The 18,413-nt window shown below is 44.2% G+C and overlaps 2 protein-coding genes across 2 annotated transcripts; one reads left to right on the top strand and one right to left on the bottom strand.

The window, feature by feature from the left end:
- The first annotated feature begins 3,284 nt into the window (after positions 1-3,284).
- LOC139566366 (solute carrier family 35 member G2-like) lies at positions 3,285-14,614 on the top strand. The gene is made up of 2 exons (XM_071387490.1): positions 3,285-3,541; positions 12,751-14,614. Exon 2 carries the CDS (start codon positions 12,761-12,763, stop codon positions 14,168-14,170), a length of 1,410 nt encoding a protein of 469 aa, XP_071243591.1. The 5' UTR covers positions 3,285-3,541; positions 12,751-12,760; the 3' UTR covers positions 14,171-14,614.
- A 1,748-nt stretch (positions 14,615-16,362) lies between these two features.
- LOC139566427 (pentraxin-related protein PTX3-like) lies at positions 16,363-17,834 on the bottom strand. Its single transcript, XM_071387593.1, has 2 exons — positions 17,478-17,834; positions 16,363-17,293 (listed from the first exon to the last, which is right to left on the bottom strand). The coding sequence occupies exons 1-2, from the start codon at positions 17,611-17,613 to the stop codon at positions 16,575-16,577; spliced, it is 855 nt and encodes a 284-aa protein (XP_071243694.1). The 5' UTR covers positions 17,614-17,834; the 3' UTR covers positions 16,363-16,574.
- Positions 17,835-18,413: the final 579 nt, after the last annotated feature.

The following is an 18,413-nucleotide window of genomic DNA, read 5'->3' as shown; positions in this document are numbered from 1 at the left end:
CAGTAAACATTACACTTACAAAAGTTCCAAAAGAATAAAGACATTTCAAATGTCATATTATGTATATATACAGTGTTGTAACGATGTGCAAATAGTTAAAGTACAAAAGGGAAAATAAATAAACATAAATATGGATTGTATTTACAATGGTGTTTGTTCTTCACTGGTTGCCCTTTTTGCTGCTGTGATGGCACACTGTGGTATTTCACCCAGTAGATATGGGAGTTTATCAAAATTGGATTTGTTTTCAAATTCTTTTGTGGGTCTGTGTAATCTGAGGGAAATATGTGTCTCTAATATGGTCATACATTTGGCAGGAGGTTAGGAAGTGCAGCTCAGTTATCACCTCATTTTGTGGGCAGTGTGCACATATTCTGTCTTCTCTTTGTAACGGCTTTCTTCTTCCTCCTCTGATGAGGAGTAGTAGGAAGGATCGGAAGACCAATGCGCAGCGTGGTACGTATCCATAATGACTTTTAATAAGAATGAATACGACAAAATACAAAACAATAAAGTAACGAACGAAAACCGAAACAGTTCTGTGTGGAACATACAGACACGGAAGACAACCACCCACAAAACACAACAGAAAACAGGCTACCTAAATATGGTTCCCAATCAGAGACAAACGATTGACAGCTGCCTCTGATTGAGAACCATATCAGGTCAAACACAGAAATAGAAAATCATAGAAAAACTAACATAGACAACCCACCCAACTCACGCCCTGAGCATACTAAAACAAAAGACAAAACAAAGGAATTAAGGTCAGAACGTGACACTCTTGAGACACAGGTCTGCCTTCGGTGGCCTTTCTCAATAGCAAGGCTATGCTCACTGAGTCTGTACATAGTCAAAGATTTCCTTAATTTTGGGTCAGTCACAGTGATCAGGTATTCTGCCACTGTGTACTTTCTGTTTAGGTCTCTCTCTCTTTCTCTCTCTCTTACCTCTCCCTTTTATCTCTTTCTCTTTCTCTCTCTTACCTCTCCCTTTTATCTCTCTCTCTTTCTCTCTCTCTTACCCTCTCCCTTTTATCTCTCTCTCTTTCTCTCTCTCTTACCCTCTCCCTTTTATCTCTCTCTCTCTCTCTCTCTCTCTTACCCTCTCCCTTTTATCTCTCTCTCTTTCTCTCTCTCTTACCCTCTCCCTTTTATCTCTCTCTCGTCGTAGGACAAGTGTTCATGGTCTATAAACCGTCATCATTCCCAGCTCTGTGCAGGATGAATACTGATTCTCTGAGAGACAAATAGAGAAATAAAGAGACAGAAAGAAAGAGAGAGAGACAGAGAGGGAGAGACAGCGAGAGAGAGAGAGAAACAGAGAGAGAGAAAGAAAGAGAGACAGAGAGGGAGAGACAGCGCGAGAGAGAGAGAGAGAGAAACAGAGAGAGAGAGAGAGAGAAACAGAGAGAGAGAGAGAGAGACAGCGAAACAGAGAGAGAGAGACAGTGAGAGGGAGAGAGAGAAACAGAGAGAGAGAAAGAAAGAGAGACAGAGAGGGAGAGACAGCGAGAGAGAGAGAGAAACAGAGAGAGAGAGAGAGACAGCGAAACAGAGAAAGAGAGACAGTGAGAGAGAGAGAGAAACAGAGAAAGAGAAAGAAAGAGAGACAGAGAGGGAGAAACACAGAGAGAGAGAGAGAGAGAGAGAGAGAGAGAGAGAGAGAGAGAGAGAGAGAGAGAGAGAGAGAGAGAGAGAGAGAGAGAGAGAGAGAGAGAGGGGGAGAGAGGGAGAGAGGGAGAGACAGCGAGAGAGGGAGAGAGAAACAGAGAGAGAGAGAAAGAAAGAGAGAGAGACAGACAGACGGACGGACGGACGGACGGACGGACGGACGGACGGACGGACGGACAGAGAGAATAATGTACTACTGGACAACCTAGGGCTCTGGTCAAAGGTACTTCACTACATAGGGAGTGTGTTGTCATTTCATTGGCTTTGGATAAACAAGTGTGAAGTGTTTGAAGCTCTCCATTCCTCCCTCTTCTTTATAATTAATTCTCTCTGCTCTCAAATCGTATTTTTGCAGAATTCTGCATGCAGAGTCTCAATTTTGTGTTTGTCCTATTTTGTGAATTCTTGGTTGGTAAGCAGACCCCAGACCTCACAACCATAAAGGGCAATGGGTTCTATAACTGATTCAAGTATTTTTAGCCAGATCCTAATTGGTATGTCAAATTCTATGTTCCTTTTGATGGCATAGAAGGCACTTCTTGCCTTGTCTCTCTCTATCTCTATTTCTCTCTCTCTCTCTCTCTCTCTCGCTCTGTTGGTAAACTTCTCCACAATATAGTTATTGAATAGTCCCATAAAACGCTTATAGCGGTCTCCTCTTCACAGTTGCCATAGAAACAGAGCATATTTCCTCCCGAGAAACAACCTAACACACACTGTCTGTTAAGCGGACGGACGGACGGACAGACAGGCAGGCAGACAGGAAGGCAGACAGACACACACACAGGCAGAGAGACTGATTATATTACGGCTGTTGGACTGAATAGAGCCATAGCACCCCTCTCCTCCAACCCAGAGCCCTTCCCTGCCGAGCCTTCCTGTCTGTCTGCCTTTCTGTCTGCCTTCCTGTCTGTCCACTTAACTGACAAACAGGAAAATAATACGCTACTCATTACTGTAGAGAAAGTGCGGTGTTAGTGGGTTACATGACTGTCTCACCCATATGGCTGGTCTGGTCTCACTAATCAGACTGCTCCCTCGATCTGCTTCCTGTCTCCATGTCTGTCTGTCAACCAGCCTCAGGCACAAACGACAGACTGCAGGCAGCTAAAGGAAGTGGTATGGGGTACAAGCCATTACATTTACATTTAAGTCATTTAGCAGACGCTCTTATCCAGAGCGACTTACAAAGCCATGACACAAACACATGCTTGCATGCACGCACGCAGGCACACACACATACACACACAATGGCAAATCAGGAGAGAGGACGTCAGAGAGAGAGAGAGCGAAAGAGAGACTATGATCATTCCCTACAGCAGAGGAGCATGTGATGAATGTGATGAAATATAGATGTGGGATAGAGAAGGACCATTAGTTCCCCGCTGGGAGCAGTTCTCTGTGTGTGCACGAGTTTGTGCGTGCATGCATAAACGTGCAAACACACACACAAAGGTGACTGCCAGTGGTCAGTGTTTATGATTATGATTTTTTTGGTCGCTATGCATGCTTAAGCATAATGCCATCGTTCCCTCTTCTCTCTCTCTCTCTCTCTTTCTCTCTCTCTCTCTTCACGGTCGGGCACGTAAAGCGCAGCAGCTGTGTGTGAGTGAGGGAGGGAGGAATCGGGAGACAGAGGAGGAAGGATTTTTTTATCACCGACACTCTCTACCCCTGTGGTCGACAACAGTGCTCTACCGGCGGTTGGAGGAGCCAGCTAGACCCGTCGGGCGACTGGTAACCTTGGAGGCACGCCAAACCACCCAGGAGGAGGGAAGAGGGGTGGAAGGATGGCTGTCTCCCTGATTTGACAGAAGACATTTGTTCGGTGAATGAGCGGAGGGCACCGTATTGACGCAATACCGCAGGTGAGTTTCTGGCAGTCGTTACAAATATCAGTTGATTTAGCAATCAATTTACGCGCGAGCAGGGAATATTTACGGTGGAATAGTCGGGTAACTGACACGGTATCGACCATACCGCTGTGAGGCCATTTTCTGTTTATTTTGTGGTTTCTATAATTGTGGTGATTATTTGTCCTGCCACGTACAGCATCATTACTTCCTGTGCGCGGGTACGCGCCTCGTTCCAATCATAAATCCAGCACGGACCGTGTGTGTAACCTTGACAAGACACACACTCATCCTCTCTCTCGCCCAGTGACAAGATGACACGTGCGCCCACCCCACCACACAGAATCTTGGCGTCTTTTTAGTCAGCATCCAGCCAGCATTCTGTCCTTATTAGAACAGTCAGTGATTGAGTCACCATGAGTAACCTGAGACCTGAGAACCTGCAGAAGCTCTTTCTATACATAGCTCAATGGTTAATACAGTCCTGGGGGCCACACTCAGACGACCTGCGCCCAAACCCTGTCTGTCTCATAAAACAGACTGTAGATTTACTTAGGTATGTGTCTACTGTCTGTGTATATTGTAGAAGGTGTGTGTCTACTGTCTGTGTATATTGTAGAAGGTGTGTGTCTACTGTCTGTGTATATTGTAGAAGGTGTGTGTCTACTGTCTGTGTATATTGTAGAAGATGTGTGTCTACTATCTGTGTATATTGTAGAAGGTGTGTGTCTACTGTCTGTGTATATTGTAGAAGGTCTGTGTCTACTGTCTGTGTATATTGTAGAAGGTGTGTGTCTACTGTCTGTGTATATTGTAGAAGATGTGTGTCTACTGTCTGTGTATATTGTAGAAGTTGTGTGTCTACTGTCTGTGTATATTGTAGAAGGTGTGTGTCTACTGTCTGTGTATATTGTAGAAGGTGTGTGTCTACTGTCTGTGTATATTGTAGAAGATGTGTGTCTACTATCTGTGTATATTGTAGAAGGTGTGTGTCTACTGTCTGTGTATATTGTAGAAGGTGTGTGTCTACTGTCTGTGTATATTGTAGAAGGTCTGTGTCTACTGTCTGTGTATATTGTAGAAGATGTGTGTCTACTGTCTGTGTATATTGTAGAAGATGTGTGTCTACTGTCTGTGTATATTGTAGAAGATGTGTGTCTACTGTCTGTGTATATTGTAGAAGATGTGTGTCTACTGTCTGTGTATATTGTAGAAGATGTGTGTCTACTGTCTGTGTATATTGTAGAAGGTGTGTGTCTACTGTCTGTGTATAGTGTAGAAGGTGTGTGTCTACTGTCTGTGTATTCTGTCGAAGATGTGTGTCTACTGTCTGTGTATATTGTAGAAGGAGTTTCTACTGTCTGTGTATATTGTAGAAGGTGTGTGTCTACTATCTGTGTATATTGTAGAAGGTGTGTGTCTACTGTCTGTGTATATTGTAGAATGAGTGTCTACTGTCTGTGTATATTGTAGAAGGAGTGTGTCTACTGTCTGTGTATATTGTAGAAGGAGTGTCTACTGTCTGTGTATATTGTAGAAGATGTGTGTCTACTGTCTGTGTATATTGTAGAAGATGTGTGTCTATTGTCTGTGTATTTTGTAGAAGGTGTTTGTCTACTGTCTGTGTATATTGTAGAAGATGTGTGTCTACTGTCTGTGTATATCGTAGAAGGTGTGTGTCTACTGTCTGTGTATTTTGTAGAAGGTGTTTGTCTACTGTCTGTGTATATTGTAGAAGATGTGTGTCTACTGTCTGTGTATATCGTAGAAGGTGTGTGTCTACTGTCTGTGTATTTTGTAGAAGGTGTTTGTCTACTGTCTGTGTATTTTGTAGAAGGTGTGTGTCTACTGTCTGTGTGTTTTGTAGAAGGTGTGTGTCTACTGTCTGTGTATTTTGTAGAAGGTGTGTGTCTACTGTCTGTGTATATTGTAGAAGGTGTGTGTCTACTGTCTGTGTATTTTGTAGAAGGTGTGTGTCTACTGTCTGTGTATTTTGTAGAAGGTGTGTGTCTACTGTCTGTGTATATTGTAGAAGGTGTGTGTCTACTGTCTGTGTATTTTGTAGAAGGTGTTTGTCTACTGTCTGTGTATATTGTAGAAGATGTGTGTCTACTGTCTGTGTATATTGTAGAAGATGTGTGTCTATTGTCTGTGTGTTTTGTAGAAGGTGTTTGTCTACTGTCTGTGTATATTGTAGAAGATGTGTGTCTACTGTGTATATCGTAGAAGGTGTGTGTCTACTGTCTGTGTATTTTGTAGAAGGTGTTTGTCTACTGTCTGTGTATATTGTAGAAGATGTGTGTCTACTGTCTGTGTATATTGTAGAAGATGTGTGTCTATTGTCTGTGTGTTTTGTAGAAGGTGTTTGTCTACTGTCTGTGTATATTGTAGAAGATGTGTGTCTACTGTGTATATCGTAGAAGGTGTGTGTCTACTGTCTGTGTATTTTGTAGGAGGTGTGTGTCTACTGTCTGTGTATATTGTAGAAGGTGTGTGTCTACTCTCTGTGTATTTTGTAGAAGATGTGTGTCTACTGTCTGTGTATATTGTAGAAGATGTGTGTCTACTGTCTGTGTATATTGTAGAAGATGTGTGTCTACTGTCTGTGTATATTGTAGAAGATGTGTGTCTACTGTCTGTGTATATTGTAGAAGGTGTGTGTTTACTGTCTGTGTATTTTGTAGAAGGTGTGTGTCTACTGTCTGTGTATAGTGTAGAAGGTGTGTGTCTACTGTCTGTGTATTCTGTCGAAGATGTGTGTCTACTGTCTGTGTATATTGTAGAAGGAGTTTCTACTGTCTGTGTATATTGTAGAAGGTGTGTGTCTACTATCTGTGTATATTGTAGAAGGTGTGTGTCTACTGTCTGTGTATATTGTAGAATGAGTGTCTACTGTCTGTGTATATTGTAGAAGGAGTGTGTCTACTGTCTGTGTATATTGTAGAAGGAGTGTCTACTGTCTGTGTATATTGTAGAAGATGTGTGTCTACTGTCTGTGTATATTGTAGAAGATGTGTGTCTATTGTCTGTGTATTTTGTAGAAGGTGTTTGTCTACTGTCTGTGTATATTGTAGAAGATGTGTGTCTACTGTCTGTGTATATCGTAGAAGGTGTGTGTCTACTGTCTGTGTATTTTGTAGAAGGTGTTTGTCTACTGTCTGTGTATATCGTAGAAGATGTGTGTCTACTGTCTGTGTATATCGTAGAAGGTGTGTGTCTACTGTCTGTGTATTTTGTAGAAGGTGTTTGTCTACTGTCTGTGTATTTTGTAGAAGGTGTGTGTCTACTGTCTGTGTGTTTTGTAGAAGGTGTGTGTCTACTGTCTGTGTATTTTGTAGAAGGTGTGTGTCTACTGTCTGTGTATATTGTAGAAGGTGTGTGTCTACTGTCTGTGTATTTTGTAGAAGGTGTGTGTCTACTGTCTGTGTATTTTGTAGAAGGTGTGTGTCTACTGTCTGTGTATATTGTAGAAGGTGTGTGTCTACTGTCTGTGTATTTTGTAGAAGGTGTTTGTCTACTGTCTGTGTATATTGTAGAAGATGTGTGTCTACTGTCTGTGTATATTGTAGAAGGAGTGTCTACTGTCTGTGTATATTGTAGAAGATGTGTGTCTACTGTCTGTGTATATTGTAGAAGATGTGTGTCTATTGTCTGTGTATTTTGTAGAAGGTGTTTGTCTACTGTCTGTGTATATTGTAGAAGATGTGTGTCTACTGTCTGTGTATATCGTAGAAGGTGTGTGTCTACTGTCTGTGTATTTTGTAGAAGGTGTTTGTCTACTGTCTGTGTATATTGTAGAAGATGTGTGTCTACTGTCTGTGTATATCGTAGAAGGTGTGTGTCTACTGTCTGTGTATTTTGTAGAAGGTGTTTGTCTACTGTCTGTGTATTTTGTAGAAGGTGTGTGTCTACTGTCTGTGTGTTTTGTAGAAGGTGTGTGTCTACTGTCTGTGTATTTTGTAGAAGGTGTGTGTCTACTGTCTGTGTATATTGTAGAAGGTGTGTGTCTACTGTCTGTGTATTTTGTAGAAGGTGTGTGTCTACTGTCTGTGTATTTTGTAGAAGGTGTGTGTCTACTGTCTGTGTATATTGTAGAAGGTGTGTGTCTACTGTCTGTGTATTTTGTAGAAGGTGTTTGTCTACTGTCTGTGTATATTGTAGAAGATGTGTGTCTACTGTCTGTGTATATTGTAGAAGATGTGTGTCTATTGTCTGTGTGTTTTGTAGAAGGTGTTTGTCTACTGTCTGTGTATATTGTAGAAGATGTGTGTCTACTGTGTATATCGTAGAAGGTGTGTGTCTACTGTCTGTGTATTTTGTAGAAGGTGTTTGTCTACTGTCTGTGTATATTGTAGAAGATGTGTGTCTACTGTCTGTGTATATTGTAGAAGATGTGTGTCTATTGTCTGTGTGTTTTGTAGAAGGTGTTTGTCTACTGTCTGTGTATATTGTAGAAGATGTGTGTCTACTGTGTATATCGTAGAAGGTGTGTGTCTACTGTCTGTGTATTTTGTAGGAGGTGTGTGTCTACTGTCTGTGTATATTGTAGAAGGTGTGTGTCTACTCTCTGTGTATTTTGTAGAAGATGTGTGTCTACTGTCTGTGTATATTGTAGAAGATGTGTGTCTACTGTCTGTGTATATTTTAGAAGATGTGTGTCTACTGTCTGTGTATATTGTAGAAGATGTGTGTCTACTGTCTGTGTATATTGTAGAAGGTGTGTGTTTACTGTCTGTGTATTTTGTAGAAGGTGTGTGTCTACTGTCTGTGTATAGTGTAGAAGGTGTGTGTCTACTGTCTGTGTATTCTGTCGAAGATGTGTGTCTACTGTCTGTGTATATTGTAGAAGGAGTTTCTACTGTCTGTGTATATTGTAGAAGGTGTGTGTCTACTATCTGTGTATATTGTAGAAGGTGTGTGTCTACTGTCTGTGTATATTGTAGAATGAGTGTCTACTGTCTGTGTATATTGTAGAAGGAGTGTGTCTACTGTCTGTGTATATTGTAGAAGGAGTGTCTACTGTCTGTGTATATTGTAGAAGATGTGTGTCTACTGTCTGTGTATATTGTAGAAGATGTGTGTCTATTGTCTGTGTATTTTGTAGAAGGTGTTTGTCTACTGTCTGTGTATATTGTAGAAGATGTGTGTCTACTGTCTGTGTATATCGTAGAAGGTGTGTGTCTACTGTCTGTGTATTTTGTAGAAGGTGTTTGTCTACTGTCTGTGTATATTGTAGAAGATGTGTGTCTACTGTCTGTGTATATCGTAGAAGGTGTGTGTCTACTGTCTGTGTATTTTGTAGAAGGTGTTTGTCTACTGTCTGTGTATTTTGTAGAAGGTGTGTGTCTACTGTCTGTGTGTTTTGTAGAAGGTGTGTGTCTACTGTCTGTGTATTTTGTAGAAGGTGTGTGTCTACTGTCTGTGTATATTGTAGAAGGTGTGTGTCTACTGTCTGTGTATTTTGTAGAAGGTGTGTGTCTACTGTCTGTGTATTTTGTAGAAGGTGTGTGTCTACTGTCTGTGTATATTGTAGAAGGTGTGTGTCTACTGTCTGTGTATTTTGTAGAAGGTGTTTGTCTACTGTCTGTGTATATTGTAGAAGATGTGTGTCTACTGTCTGTGTATATTGTAGAAGGAGTGTCTACTGTCTGTGTATATTGTAGAAGATGTGTGTCTACTGTCTGTGTATATTGTAGAAGATGTGTGTCTATTGTCTGTGTATTTTGTAGAAGGTGTTTGTCTACTGTCTGTGTATATTGTAGAAGATGTGTGTCTACTGTCTGTGTATATCGTAGAAGGTGTGTGTCTACTGTCTGTGTATTTTGTAGAAGGTGTTTGTCTACTGTCTGTGTATATTGTAGAAGATGTGTGTCTACTGTCTGTGTATATCGTAGAAGGTGTGTGTCTACTGTCTGTGTATTTTGTAGAAGGTGTTTGTCTACTGTCTGTGTATTTTGTAGAAGGTGTGTGTCTACTGTCTGTGTGTTTTGTAGAAGGTGTGTGTCTACTGTCTGTGTATTTTGTAGAAGGTGTGTGTCTACTGTCTGTGTATATTGTAGAAGGTGTGTGTCTACTGTCTGTGTATTTTGTAGAAGGTGTGTGTCTACTGTCTGTGTATTTTGTAGAAGGTGTGTGTCTACTGTCTGTGTATATTGTAGAAGGTGTGTGTCTACTGTCTGTGTATATTGTAGAAGGTGTGTGTCTACTGTCTGTGTATTTTGTAGAAGGTGTGTGTCTACTGTCTGTGTATTTTGTAGAAGGTGTGTGTCTACTGTCTGTGTATATTGTAGAAGGTGTGTGTCTACTGTCTGTGTATTTTGTAGAAGGTGTTTGTCTACTGTCTGTGTATATTGTAGAAGATGTGTGTCTACTGTCTGTGTATATTGTAGAAGATGTGTGTCTATTGTCTGTGTGTTTTGTAGAAGGTGTTTGTCTACTGTCTGTGTATATTGTAGAAGATGTGTGTCTACTGTGTATATCGTAGAAGGTGTGTGTCTACTGTCTGTGTATTTTGTAGAAGGTGTTTGTCTACTGTCTGTGTATATTGTAGAAGATGTGTGTCTACTGTCTGTGTATATTGTAGAAGATGTGTGTCTATTGTCTGTGTGTTTTGTAGAAGGTGTTTGTCTACTGTCTGTGTATATTGTAGAAGATGTGTGTCTACTGTGTATATCGTAGAAGGTGTGTGTCTACTGTCTGTGTATTTTGTAGGAGGTGTGTGTCTACTGTCTGTGTATATTGTAGAAGGTGTGTGTCTACTCTCTGTGTATTTTGTAGAAGATGTGTGTCTACTGTCTGTGTATATTGTAGAAGATGTGTGTCTACTGTCTGTGTATATTGTAGAAGATGTGTGTCTACTGTCTGTGTATATTGTAGAAGATGTGTGTCTACTGTCTGTGTATATTGTAGAAGGTGTGTGTTTACTGTCTGTGTATTTTGTAGAAGGTGTGTGTCTACTGTCTGTGTATAGTGTAGAAGGTGTGTGTCTACTGTCTGTGTATTCTGTCGAAGATGTGTGTCTACTGTCTGTGTATATTGTAGAAGGAGTTTCTACTGTCTGTGTATATTGTAGAAGGTGTGTGTCTACTATCTGTGTATATTGTAGAAGGTGTGTGTCTACTGTCTGTGTATATTGTAGAATGAGTGTCTACTGTCTGTGTATATTGTAGAAGGAGTGTGTCTACTGTCTGTGTATATTGTAGAAGGAGTGTCTACTGTCTGTGTATATTGTAGAAGATGTGTGTCTACTGTCTGTGTATATTGTAGAAGATGTGTGTCTATTGTCTGTGTATTTTGTAGAAGGTGTTTGTCTACTGTCTGTGTATATTGTAGAAGATGTGTGTCTACTGTCTGTGTATATCGTAGAAGGTGTGTGTCTACTGTCTGTGTATTTTGTAGAAGGTGTTTGTCTACTGTCTGTGTATATTGTAGAAGATGTGTGTCTACTGTCTGTGTATATCGTAGAAGGTGTGTGTCTACTGTCTGTGTATTTTGTAGAAGGTGTTTGTCTACTGTCTGTGTATTTTGTAGAAGGTGTGTGTCTACTGTCTGTGTGTTTTGTAGAAGGTGTGTGTCTACTGTCTGTGTATTTTGTAGAAGGTGTGTGTCTACTGTCTGTGTATATTGTAGAAGGTGTGTGTCTACTGTCTGTGTATTTTGTAGAAGGTGTGTGTCTACTGTCTGTGTATTTTGTAGAAGGTGTGTGTCTACTGTCTGTGTATATTGTAGAAGGTGTGTGTCTACTGTCTGTGTATTTTGTAGAAGGTGTTTGTCTACTGTCTGTGTATATTGTAGAAGATGTGTGTCTACTGTCTGTGTATATTGTAGAAGATGTGTGTCTATTGTCTGTGTGTTTTTTAGAAGGTGTTTGTCTACTGTCTGTGTATATTGTAGAAGATGTGTGTCTACTGTGTATATCGTAGAAGGTGTGTGTCTACTGTCTGTGTATTTTGTAGAAGGTGTTTGTCTACTGTCTGTGTATATTGTAGAAGATGTGTGTCTACTGTCTGTGTATATTGTAGAAGATGTGTGTCTATTGTCTGTGTGTTTTGTAGAAGGTGTTTGTCTACTGTCTGTGTATATTGTAGAAGATGTGTGTCTACTGTGTATATCGTAGAAGGTGTGTGTCTACTGTCTGTGTATTTTGTAGGAGGTGTGTGTCTACTGTCTGTGTATATTGTAGAAGGTGTGTGTCTACTCTCTGTGTATTTTGTAGAAGGTGTGTGTCTACTGTCTGTGTATTTTGTAGAAGGTGTGTGTCTACTGTCTATGTATATTGTAGAAGATGTGTGTCTACTGTCTGTGTATTTTGTAGAAGGTGTTTGTCTACTGTCTGTGTATATTGTAGAAGATGTGTGTCTACTGTGTATATCGTAGAAGGTGTGTGTCTACTGTCTGTGTATTTTGTAGGAGGTGTGTGTCTACTGTCTGTGTATTTTGTAGAAGGTGTGTGTCTACTGTCTATGTATATTGTAGAAGATGTGTGTCTACTGTCTGTGTATTTTGTAGAAGGTGTGTGTCTACTGTCTGTGTATTTTGTAGAAGGTGTGTGTCTACTGTCTGTGTATTTTGTAGAAGATGTGTGTCTACTGTCTATGTATTTTGTAGAAGGTGTGTGTCTACTGTCTGTGTATTTTGTAGGAGGTGTGTGTCTACTGTCTGTGTATATTGTAGAAGGTGTGTGTCTACTCTCTGTGTATTTTGTAGAAGGTGTGTGTCTACTGTCTGTGTATTTTGTAGAAGGTGTGTGTCTACTGTCTATGTATATTGTAGAAGATGTGTGTCTACTGTCTGTGTATTTTGTAGAAGGTGTGTGTTTACTGTCTGTGTATTTTGTAGAAGGTGTGTGTCTACTGTCTATGTATTTTGTAGAAGGTGTGTGTCTACTGTCTGTGTATTTTGTAGAAGATGTGTGTCTACTGTATGTATTTTGTAGAAGGTGTGTGTCTACTGTCTGTGTATTTTGTAGAAGATGTGTGTCTACTGTCTACTGCAGCAGCATCCTCTGCGTCAGAACAGTGAATTACAACCACTGACTGAGTCACCTGGCAGACACAGAAGAGGGCCATTGTCTTACGTCAGATAGCACGACGACTCCGTCTGCACTCATAGATAGTTCATGGCAATGCGGTCGGAAGACAACGCCATTAGGTTAAACACCTCTGTTTCTGTCTGAGGGGTGTGTGTCGGTGTCTAACTTTTGTCCTCACCTCTCCTCCCTACAGGTGAGTAACCATGGAATCCACTCACCTCCTGGACGGCTCCAAGAAACGGGTGAAGATCCACCCTCACACCGTCACCGCCAAGTACGCCCCACACACACCCCACACACACACACACTTCCCCCAGCCCGGAGACGAGGGCTACGATGACGCTCCCTCCTTCGAGGACTTCGGCTCCTTCCTGGAGGAGACCTCGGACAAGAAACAGCTGACAGGAACCAGGAAGTGGACAGGAAAGGCCGGCGCTTTGTTTGGAGGGAAGGAAAAAAACAAAGACACACCCCCTAGACCTCCCATGGGGGGAGGCGAGGGGGGGGTGGAGGGAGGAGGGAAGGGTGCAGGAGGGGGAGTAGGGGAGCAGCTAGCGAGTTTCAGCGAGGCGTCTGTCTCTGCGTCTCGGCTCACGTGGGCCAGTGTGGTCTTGGCGGGGCTGGCTCACGGCTGTGTGTGTGTTCTGACGCGCCTGGCCGCCTCACGCTTTAACCTCCCACCCTTAACTCTCCTCTTGGTACGATCCATCCTCCAGTTGCTCTATGGGACTGTACCAATGAAACGGGCGGAGACGGCCTTTGGCTCAAAGGGCTATCGGCGGAAGCTGCTCCTGTACGGTCTGACTCACTCCTTCTCCCTCTGCTGCGCTTACTCGTCCTTATCCTTCGTCTCCCTCGGGGACGACGAGGCCGTGTTGACAACCTGGCGCCTGGCGACCACCGTCCTGTCAGCCACTCTGGCGTTGTTGCTCCTGGACGAGCGGCTGGGATTGGTGGACCTGGTCACCGTAGCGACAGGCGTGTTAGGACTGGGTCTGGCGCTAGTTCCTAACCCAACAGGGCTGGATGAGAACAACAACGGGACCGGGTCAGGGATACCCAATGGGATTATTCCCAATGGTGCGACTCCGGCACAACAGTCGGCCCAGTTCTGGCGGGAAGCGTTTGGTTGGTCCCTGTCTGTTCTCGCAGGACTATGGATGTCTCTGGCTCTAGTAATGTACCGCTCTCTGAAGGACCGGGTCAGTGTCGGCACCGCTCTGTTCACTGTCAGTTGGACCGGCTGTCTGAGCACCGCAGTCTCCATGCTTCTCCTCCAACAGGGGCCAGTGTGGCCGGCCAGTCTCCAGGCTTGGTGCGTCGTCCTGGGGGTAGCTGTGTGCTCTGCTGGGGGGTTCGTGGGGGTGACCCATGGCCTCACCCGACTTCACCCAGCTTTGGTGTCGGCTACACAGGGTCTGGAAGTACCGGTCGCTATGATGCTGGAGATTGCTGTTGTGCCATTGGTTCCCTCAGTGTGTGAGGTCATAGGGGGTGTGGTGGTGGTGGCGAGTGTGGGTTGGCTTGTTACAGTGAAGCTCCTCCCCTCTCGAGGAAGTGGGAGGAAACAGAGAGAAGAGTACGAAGAGATCCTGGACTCGCCAATTAAATAACACACACATGCGCACATGCAAGGGGGACATGCACGCACAAAAATTCTGGACTTGCCTATCAAATAGACCACTCCCCGTCTATCTATGTTTCTGTCTCTCTCTCTCTCTCTCGCTCTCTCTCGCTCTCTCTCTCTCTCTCTCTCTCACTGAGGTCAGTATGTATATAAGAGGACTCTATGGTGAATGTTAATGCTTGAGCTAAAATAGCTGTCTTTAACCACAGATCTAGAATCAGATACACCAACTCCAATCCTTACCTTAACCATTAGGAGGTGTCACAATATCTGACCCTGTATCAGTGGTTAGGGAAAACATCTACCTACTCCAATGTGAATAGTAAATATATCTATTTTGTGTTGTTGTTGTAAAGTTCCAATACTGTGTTTTCTTACTGGCTGTTGTGATAGTGTGATGTCATATTAAAACCTCAGTGTGTTACTGTGATTTGCTCTCTCCTACTGACTGTGTGTGTGTGTGTGTGTGTGTGTGTGTGTGTGTGTGTGTGTGTGTGTTGGCTGAGTTTCGCATGGTAAAGTGTCAGTGACTATGCTAGCCAGCCAGCAAGGTGGTCAATGCCAACTGTAGAGACAGACAGAGGGGGGGGGGGGGGGGGCAGGGTGGGAGAGAGGATGATGGGAGAGAGCAGGATGGGAGAGAGGAGGATGGGAGAGAGGAGGGTGGGAGAGAGGATGATGGGAGAGAGGAGGTTGGGAGAGAGCAGGATGGGAGAGAGGATGATGGGAGAGAGGAGGATGGGAGAGAGCAGGGTGGGAGAGAGGAGGATGGGAGAGAGGAGGATGGGAGAGAGGAGGATGGGAGAGAGGAGGATGGGAGAGAGGAGGATGGGAGAGAGCAGGGTGGGAGAGAGCAGGGTGGGAGAGAGGAGGTTGGGAGAGAGGAGGTTGGGAGAGAGAAGGGTGGGAGAGAGCAGGGTGGGAGAGAGAAGGGTGGGAGAGAGCAGGGTGGGAGAGAGGAGGATGGGAGAGAGGAGGATGGGAAAGAGGAGGATGGGAGAGAGGAGGATGGGAGAGAGAAGGGTGGGAGAGAGCAGCGTGGGAGAGAGGAGGGTGGGAGAGAGGAGGATGGGAGAGAGGAGGATGGGAGAGAGGAGGATGGGAGAGAGAAGGGTGGGAGAGAGCAGCGTGGGAGAGAGGAGGGTGGGAGAGAGGAGGATGGGAGAGAGGAGGATGGGAGAGAGCAGGGTGGGAGAGAGGAGGATGGGAGAGAGACGGGTGGGACAGAGGAAGAGGGGGAGTGTATCTATCCATCTGATAGCAGCTGTATGTGAGTGGAAGCTGTGATTAAGACTAATAACAACCTTCCCTCTCCTCTCGTCTCCTCTCGTCATCTCTCCTCTCGTCTCCTCATCTCTCCTCTCGTCTCGTCATCTCTCCTCTCGTCTCCTCATCTCTCCTCTCCTCTCGTCATCTCTCCTCTCCTCTCGTCATCTCTCCTCTCGTCTCGTCTCCTCTCCTCTCCTCTCCTCTCCTCTCCTCTCGTCATCTCTCCTCTCCTCTCGTCATCTCTCCTCTCGTCATCTCTCCTCTCGTCTCCTCTCCTCTCGTCTCCTCTCCTCTCATCATCTCTCCTCTCCTCTCCTCTCGTCTATCATTGTGTCAGGTCACAATGCATGTAAACCAGGATGGTGGGATTCACATACCTTGAACCCTGTGACATTTTGAAACTAGTTCTTGAAGAAAAGAGAGAAAAGCTGACAGTGTCCAAACACACCCTCCTCCTACTAGCCTCCCCTCCAGCTGGCTGCTATTTTATATGGAAAACTCTCTTCATGTCACCCACACACACACCAGCACGCACCGACACACACACACACACACACACACACACACACACACACACACACACACACACACACACACACACACACACACACACACACACACACACACACACACACACACACACACACACACTGATGAATGAAGTTCTGTGGCAGCAGGAGAAATCGCAGTTTCTGTGTTATAAGTCTGGCAAAACTTCATAAATCCTAAACAGTTTATTAAAAGCGTATAAACTCAGTAATGAGAAAGAGACCTGTGTCTGATTATAGCTGAGATGTCAACAGTATCTGAGACACTCCTGTTATTGTCCACAATGTCCATGATCACAAGTTTTTCCCTGCTAAAGATGGTGGGTGTATAACTTAAGACAGGAGGAACCCTTTCCACCAATTAAAAAGTTGAACAAATCTTTATTTCACTTAGACAATTAGAGTCACAGAGCATTTCCTTTAATTATACAGAATTAAAAAGAATACTAAACATATTTCAAGGCGATTGTTTTGCTTTACTAATGTATAAAAAGGTGATATGTTAGTGTGCAAAATTTCAATAAGTTTATATTTTAGTTTTAATTCAGTCCCTTTAATTTCTCCTCGTCTTTTTTATCCTTCGTTCCCTACAGAGGATATTAGGCCCAGCTGGGTCGGCACCTTCTGCTTTTCCATCGCTATAGCAACCAGAGGCCGCTCAATCTTTCCCGGGTCCGATGATGGCGATGATGTCACTTCCTGTTTCTTTGTGCTTAACGAGAACAGCTTCATGCCCAAACCAAGTCCGAGACCCGCCTCTATACTGCCAGGCTTCGTCCCTATTGGTCCACCTCTCCCACTAAGCCCCTCCCCTAAACACAACTCATTCTCTTTATGCCCTGTCCTGATTGGCTCTGCTTCTCTATGCCCGGCTCCTATAGATCCAGCCCCTTCTGTCACCTCCCCTCTCAGCTTACTCTCCTCCAATCGATGTAGTCTATGGTTCTGCTCTTTGCTGTTCTGAAGGAGATGATGTAACACAGCCATCATCCTCCCATAACTTTCTGCTCCCTCCTGTCTGATCTGCTGTAGTGAAGAATTCATCCTCCCCTCTCGTTCTGTTACCTCCTCCTTCAGCTCCACTATGCCTCGATGGAGCCTGGGGCTCGCCTGCTCCCGGCAAACTGCCTCGATGGCGGGCAGGCACTGCTGGCAGACTCCCGGGGCTCCACAGCGTTGCTCCAGGGCTTCCATCAGCATCATCTCCCTCTGGTGGGAGTCCTCCAGAGCCACGAAGAGTTTGTTCCAGCGAGAGAGCTCTGTAGCCTGGCAGGTAGTCACAGGGGAGTCCCCTGGAGGGAGAGAGAACCAGACACCACACTGTCAATCCACAGTCAGCCATACAGGCCACCTCTAGAATGTAGGTCTCAGGTGAACAAGTGAAACAGAGAGTGAAAAGGGGGAGCAGGTCAAGGAGAGAAACCAAGAGACAAAAGAACAAGGGAAGAAATGAAGGAGTGAAAGAGAGAGACGTACCGTCCTGTTGGTCCTGTGTAATCTCGTTTTCGTAGTTGTCTGTGTAGTTCACTTCATATTCCTCTGTGTTCACACACACCGACACACACACACAGCAGAGTACACACACCACATGCCAGACCCTGTTCACCAACATGCTGTCGCTTCGAGTCTGTGTGTGTGGAAGAAAGTGTGAATGTGAGTGTGTATGTATGTAAATGTGAGTGTGTATGTATGTAAATGTGAGTGTGTATGTATGTAAATGTGAGTGTGTATGTATGTAAAAGCAAACTGTTCCAGAAAAAAATGTCCCGTTGCCAGTGGTACTCTTGTGAGGTCTTGTGCTGTATTCTCTCTCTAGTTGACTAGACTGAGCCCACGATTGTCTGGGCTGACTGTTATACACCAGGAGAAGGGGAGGAGAGAGGGAGGAGAGAAAAGGGGGATACAGTGGGGGAGGGCGTGTGAGTAATGCTTCTGTGGAGGGTGCATGTTACACCACCATGCTAACACCTGTACTGTGAGGGAGGGGCCATCTGCAGGGTGGAGTGGTGCCACTGGTGGCACTTTTACAGCAGGACACACCTGCACAGAGAGGAAAAGAGAGGAAAAGAGAGAGAGAGAGAGAGAGAGAGAGAGAGAGAGAGAGAGAGAGAGAGAGAGAGAGAGAGAGAGAGAGAGAGAGAGAGAGAGAGAGAGAGAGAGAGAGAGAGAGAGAGAGAGAGAGAGAGAGAGAGAGAGAGAGAGAGAGAGAGAGAGAGAGAGAGAGAGAGAGAGAGAGAGAGAGAGAGAGAGAGAGAGAGAGAGAGAGAGAGAGAGAGAGAGAGAGAGAGAGAGAGAGAGAGAGAGAGAGAGAGAGAGAGACAGACAGATAGGGAGAGACAGATAGAGGGAGAGATGCTGAGAAAGAGAAACAAATATGTTACACCTGCTGATCCCAGAAGGGACTTTAACAGC

This window comes from Salvelinus alpinus, chromosome 38, assembly GCF_045679555.1.
Source record: "Salvelinus alpinus chromosome 38, SLU_Salpinus.1, whole genome shotgun sequence".
Lineage (NCBI taxonomy): Eukaryota > Metazoa > Chordata > Actinopteri > Salmoniformes > Salmonidae > Salvelinus > Salvelinus alpinus.
This window is presented reverse-complemented; position numbering and strand designations above follow the sequence as displayed.